This window comes from Gossypium hirsutum, chromosome D03, assembly GCF_007990345.1.
Source record: "Gossypium hirsutum isolate 1008001.06 chromosome D03, Gossypium_hirsutum_v2.1, whole genome shotgun sequence".
NCBI lineage: Eukaryota > Viridiplantae > Streptophyta > Magnoliopsida > Malvales > Malvaceae > Gossypium > Gossypium hirsutum.
The window spans coordinates 38215421-38221380 of record NC_053439.1 but is presented as its reverse complement, the minus strand read 5'-3'; the positions used below and the strand labels follow the sequence as shown (position 1 = coordinate 38221380).

At 33.7% G+C, this 5960-nt stretch overlaps 1 protein-coding gene and 1 long non-coding RNA gene across 2 annotated transcripts; both read right to left on the bottom strand.

The window, feature by feature from the left end:
* Positions 1-2636: 2636 nt before the first annotated feature.
* On the bottom strand, positions 2637-3757 carry LOC107950843 (uncharacterized). Its single transcript, XR_005911336.1, has 5 exons — positions 3684-3757; positions 3412-3490; positions 2981-3068; positions 2814-2885; positions 2637-2716 (listed from the first exon to the last, which is right to left on the bottom strand). It is a non-coding gene; the product is annotated as an uncharacterized lncRNA (long non-coding RNA).
* Positions 3758-4161: 404 nt separating this feature from the next.
* Positions 4162-5463, bottom strand: LOC107950844 (conserved oligomeric Golgi complex subunit 3). The gene is made up of 5 exons (XM_041090082.1): positions 5340-5463; positions 4837-5071; positions 4520-4603; positions 4389-4431; positions 4162-4284 (listed from the first exon to the last, which is right to left on the bottom strand). Exons 2-5 carry the CDS (start codon positions 4984-4986, stop codon positions 4232-4234), a joined length of 330 nt encoding a protein of 109 aa, XP_040946016.1. The 5' UTR covers positions 4987-5071; positions 5340-5463; the 3' UTR covers positions 4162-4231.
* Between the last annotated feature and the right edge of the window lie 497 nt (positions 5464-5960).

Here is a 5960-nt window from a genome sequence, read left to right as displayed (position 1 = left end):
GGTAGAGATGATAACTTCATTGTCAAGGATGACTATCTTGCTTCCTAGCTAATAGCCAATTTTCAAGCCACATAACCTAAGGGTGGAAGACTTTGGAGCATTTAAATTTGAATTTACATATGCTGCTCTCTAGGCTATAACAACTAGGAATTGGCTACCCAAGAACCAAACGATGTGGTTACAAAGAAGATGACAACTTGTTTACACAAGGTTGTATCCTTTACTCCCTTTTATCTTGGTCAATTGATTTTTGATAAGATAACAAAACATATAGAGACCAAGAACACAAGGCCTGTTTTGCCTTTTCCATCCTTCATCTTCTAGATCCTTGTGAAGTAAACTCCAAAGATAGTTGATAAGGATGAGGTCTATGAGCATGTGTTTCCCAAGTTAGAGTACTCCTTTAAATGGAAGAAAGGGAAGCATGTTGCAGCTAATACTGAGTGGATTCTCCTTTTGATGATATTGAATATGATGATTAGCCAACACCAACAACAACTCTAGTGCAACTAACTCAACATCTTTCAGAGTATCAAATGCCGCTTAGGCTAGACTATTAGAACTTTGGGAAAGGAATGCATCTGTGTTGATAAGATAATTTAGTATCAAGAGAAAAAAATCGAAGATTCTTCAATGAAAATGAACTTGGTTTTATTTCTCCAAGATTGATCTTCTAGCTCAAGAGTTTTAAAGCCTTTTGCATCTTTTAGTAAAAGAGAAGTGTAGGGATAACTTGGGAGATGGATGGTAATTTTGTTGGATTGCTTTTCTAATTTTTTTTATTTTGAATTTTGAATTTTTTTTATGGATGATGATACTTGATACTTATCTTAGTTGGGACATGTAATTATTGAAATGCCATTATTTTGATTTTACTTAGACATATCCCTATTTTGATATGGTTTTTTTAATATTATAAGCCTTGATTGTTAATGCTTCTATTATCTTGCATTAGTAGTTAATTACACGATTTAAATTCATGGTTGAATGATTGGATTAAAAGTGAGTGTCTGAGTTGATTTTCCTTGATGTGTCGCTATGTTTTTTTTTAAATGTCAATGGGGGATATTGTTAATGCTAGTTACAATTGCTAGATGCAACGCTTGTTGCAACTTAAGAAATATATGGTAGGTTATCTTAACTTGCCTTACTTGGATGAAATGTTTTGGCCAAAAATATTTGGATTTTAATTGATGATCTATGGCAATTTTTAGCAATACTCCACTACTAAAGATAATTCGAGTAAGAATCAAGCCAAGAAAGGATGTGATCATGACTTCAATGTGATTAAAGTTCTCGTGACTAATATTTGATCTTCAATGTGTTTTATGACTAGATATCTATTGTTATACTCTTTATGGAATACTTATATAGAAGCTACTTATGTGAAATTAGATATTCACATTGATTATTATTTAACAAGTCACTTTATGCTTATTAATAAACAGACTTATTTAGGTTATTGTACATAGGAAAAAAGAGAATTTTACTTGTATATTGAAGAACTAATTTGTAGTGCAAAATTGTGTAAGTCTTTTTTTCTTTTTTCTTTTTTTGCTAATCCAAAAATTTTATTGAAAACCAAAAATGTTACAAAATCTTTTTGCTAGTGAGACAATGAGTAAGAAAATTCATCACCAAAGCTCCAAAATTTCTGAAGAAAAAGCACTAAAAAGAACTCCTCACTCCTAAGAACCAAAATAACATACATTTGACACCACTATACTAGATACTTAGAAAGCCAATTAAACACCAAAATGATCACACAAAGATCCTATTAAACCCCATAAAACTATACGCCTCACAGAGCAAATTAAAAATAACAAGACAATAGCAACATAGAGAAGGTCAACAAGTGAAATAAAAGCCACCCACCACCCACCAGGCAACACTGCCTTGCAAAGGATACTCAAACATCAACATTTCACTACACCAAAACAGGTTTTTAGCGGCGTTTTTTTAGGCCTTTAGCGGCGCTTTTTAGCGCCACTAAAGGCATTTGCGGCGCATCCACAAGCGCCGCAAAAAATGCCGCTAATGACAACGTCGCTAACGTTTGCAACGTTTACAGAAATAAACGCCGCTAAAGGTCATGTTCTTTAGCGGCGCTTAAAAACAAAACACCGCTAAAGAACATGTTCTTTAGCGGCACTTTACTCACAAATGCCGCTAAAGAACATAATCTTTAGCAGCTCTTTTTTCACAAACGCCACTAAAGAACATGATCTTTAGCGGCGCTTTTATCACAAACGCCGCTAAAAGTACGATTCTTTAGCAGCATTTATGAAAAAATGCCACTAATTTTGGCAAATTTGTATCATCCGATTTTTCATCCATATACAATCCTTCTTGTAACATAAAATTCAACAAAAAATGGCAAATTTAAATGATATTTCAAATTCAATGAAAGATATATGATATAAATTGATAACTGAATTATATAATTCAAAATATTCTTACAATAATATTAAAATTAACAATGTTAAAAATATTCTTACAATAACTAAAGCACACTAAAATGTTTACACAATCATCTCCCACAAACAGGTGCAGCAGTAACCACAAGAAAAAAAGAAGAAAAATACACAAATCCAGAAACAACAGTTTTTGACAATCACTTTTTCAGGAGTAATACCAAAAAAAAACCCCAGGTTTCAACAAAAATGACACATTACTTAGAAGTCTCCTTTGCTTTGTCTTCAGTTTCAAATCTTAACTACAAATAGAAGAATAGAAATGCATTTCAGATTCATCATATTTGTTCACATGACAAATCAAAACCCAATGTTCACAACTTAAACTACACAAAATACCAGCAAATGCTGCAAGCAACAAACTAGATCAGCCTGAATGTCCTTCTCTTGCAACAGGGTTTCCAAATTATCCTGTCAAATGAATGTGCTGTCAAGGGCAGGAGAAGAGAAAAGCATTGAATAGATTCAACCTTTTTAAAAGTTAAAGGCTAAACTGCCACTTTTACCAGAATATTTTTCTCTCTTTTCATAAAATAAATAACTTAGAGAACATTTTTCTGCATCAGCTCCGCCGCAGCAATACAAGTCGCAGACCTTCAATATTTATAAAAAGGAGTTAAAATATGAAAAATGAAAATATACCCATTTGCAAATAGGAATTAAGGAAGTGAGAGAACCAAATCTTTCAATCCTTCCCAGAATTCAAATCTTTCAATAACATGACAACAGAAGGAGACAACCAAATCTAATTCAAAAGAGAACTCCACATAAGCCAACCTAATCTTTCAATCCTTGCCAGAATTCCTCATCTTTAGAGTAAATATTTCGGGAAAAGTTTACATACTTGAGAAATAGAAAAACAAAATTATGCACCCAAAAAAATTGAAAAAAACATGATAAGAAAACAGCAATAAAGTGGATACAATTAGGGATTCACCAAGAGATTTCACATCAGATTGCTCAGATAAATGTAAATCTGCTAATTTGGCAATCAGTTCCCTCCGGCCTTTTACCACCTGCAATGTACAATAATTTTCTTTTCCATTTCAAATTTCTCAGGAACCAAAAAAACCATTACCATTTCCATAACTGCAAACCCTCAACTATTACCATAGATAACTTCTTGAATTGCTAAAGAATATCCAAAAAAGATGGAAATGTAATGAAATGGAAAGTAAATTTTCAACAACAATAATAATAAAAGCTTACCTCTAAAATTTTTATGGCTTCTATGAGCTTCTGCAACTCGCTGCTGTAACTTGAGTTCTCCATCGCTAGTCTTTTCTTCTCTTTTCTTTTTCAAAACACATTCACAAAAGAAATCATTCAATGTTAAAAATTAACTCAATTTATGTCATTAATCCCTGTACTATGCATAAATTGCAAATTTAATTTAACTACTTTTAAAATTTTGAATTCCAAAAAACATGTGTTAAATTATAGAAACTAAAATAAAACTAAAAATATAAAACTAAAAATAATCAAACTGAAAGATGCTTGGATATTCATCATATATGTATCTTTATTGCCCAAGATTGAAAGATGCTTGGATATTCATTTCAGGCTTTAAAAAGGTTCAGATATGGCTCAAAATATGTGCTCGGTTTTCACTTTTTCTGAAGTTGTCCCCAGATGCAATTGCATTCATCAACAAGATCAAAGCAAAGAGGATAGTCATCTTACCATCCACAGCATCATGAGAAGTAGAGGTCTGTCCACTATGGCTAATCCAAAACCCAAGTCGCTCTTCTGCAATATCATCTTCCACGCCATACACTTTGGCTCTTCTCCAGAAATACGTTAACCAAGCCTATAACAGTTACAATTTATAAGCACAAGAGGAGGAGAATAACTCAACACAAATTGTAGAAATCAAGTTAGGTCCTATAAATAATGGTAATAAAGAGCATTTACATGAGGGTCTGAATTGACTTGCAGGAAAGTAGCTTTCCATTGTCTGACAACCAATGACAAATGCAGAATGCTCCAGTTTTGCAGGATAATCCAATCTATAAGAGAAGCAAAGAATTGTTAAGAACACTTACAGCTGTTTCTGACACCACGTCTGCAGAATGCTCCAGTTTTGCAGGATAATTCAAGTCTTCGTTAATCGGGATATAATTTGCAATCTGAGTATTCAAGAAGACAATATGTTCAGTGTTGGGATGTGTGGTATTAACTCAGACAAGCACATTCAGAAAGCACAATACAGTTTCTCCCAACATGGTAAACATGAAGTGCAACTATATGCAATTTTATTTTTAAATCTCAAAAGATTGACAACTAAAATAATTTGTTCTTTCAAAAACAGAGAATAAAGTCACAAACATATACATGAAAGCACACATAAGCAATAACAAACCTCATCACGGATATATGTTCGAGCACGAAAAGTCAAGCGTTCTTGAATGTCTGCCAAAATTCTTTCTAATGATGGGCGTAACCCTGCCAATGACTCACTCTTTCTACTAAGCTGTTCTCCCAAGACTTCAACTTTGAGAATATCAACCATTTCACAAAGAAAATCAACATTTTCTTGTACAACGTTAACCAAGTCGCCTATGCCTGCCTAATGCCTGTACAACAGCATCCTCAACCTGAAAGCAGTATTGAGCGTGAAATTAAAAAAGAAAAACGAAGTGGTACTCCAAAAAGTGCAGATGAAACACATAAGTAATAATAAAATAGAAATTCATATAAATACAGAATGGAGGGAAAGAAGTATTACTGCTACTAAAATTTTTAGAAGTTAATGCGCAAGGCATAAACCATCATAGAGGTGGCACACAAATTTATAGAAAGGGATGTAGAACATCCAGGAAAAGTATACCAAATTAATATTTAATTTTGCTTAAAAAAATCAACCTTCAAAGATGCTAATTCCCTAAGGCCCATTTCAACTGAAAGCATACTCTCAATATTTCCTTCTCCAGTCAGATCATTCAGATCCCGGACAATTTTACTCCGGTCTGAATGTCCACCACCTGTAACAGTTCTAAATTTTAATAGGTCAAAATAATATATATTAAAAAGAAAGAGGGATTAAACGGGATGTAGTCAGAAAATGAACTAGCCTTTATCCCAGGCCTCCTCTTTAGCCTTTTGTCCAGCTGAGACAACAACTTCAAATGGAAGAGGAGCCAATGCCGACCAGTATTCATGCTTTGACACTGCTATATCTGCACATATGCCTGGAAAATCCAGTAGCAATTGCAGAAAAAGCAAATCCTATCAGGTTAATAAACAATAAAATGCAAACTCCATCACCAAAGGAACAAAATAAAAAGGCTAAGCATTACTGGGGAATCGGTTTCTAGGGAATCGATTTAGGGAGATTTCTGGGGATGGGGGGAATCGAAAAAAGAAGGGGGAAAAAAGAATATTTCATTTGAAATGCAAAAAGAGGGAGAGAGGGGAAGATGGTGATGAAGACGGTGGTGGAAGAGAGAAACACTCAGGCGTTTTGAGGATACCAATTTTAGGGGG

What these genes read in the sequence shown, in the direction of transcription:
- LOC107950844 (XM_041090082.1), bottom strand. Translation starts at nt 4,986, where the DNA reads ATGGTTGATATTCTCAAAGTTGAAGTCTTGGGAGAACAGCTTAGTAGA. An exon ending in GAACATATATCCGTGATGAG is followed by an intron (nt 4,604 to 4,836) that starts GTTTGTTATTGC and finishes TTGAATACTCAG; the next exon opens with ATTGCAAATTATATCCCGAT. An exon ending in ACGTGGTGTCAGAAACAGCT is followed by an intron (nt 4,432 to 4,519) that starts GTAAGTGTTCTT and finishes ATTGGTTGTCAG; the next exon opens with ACAATGGAAAGCTACTTTCC.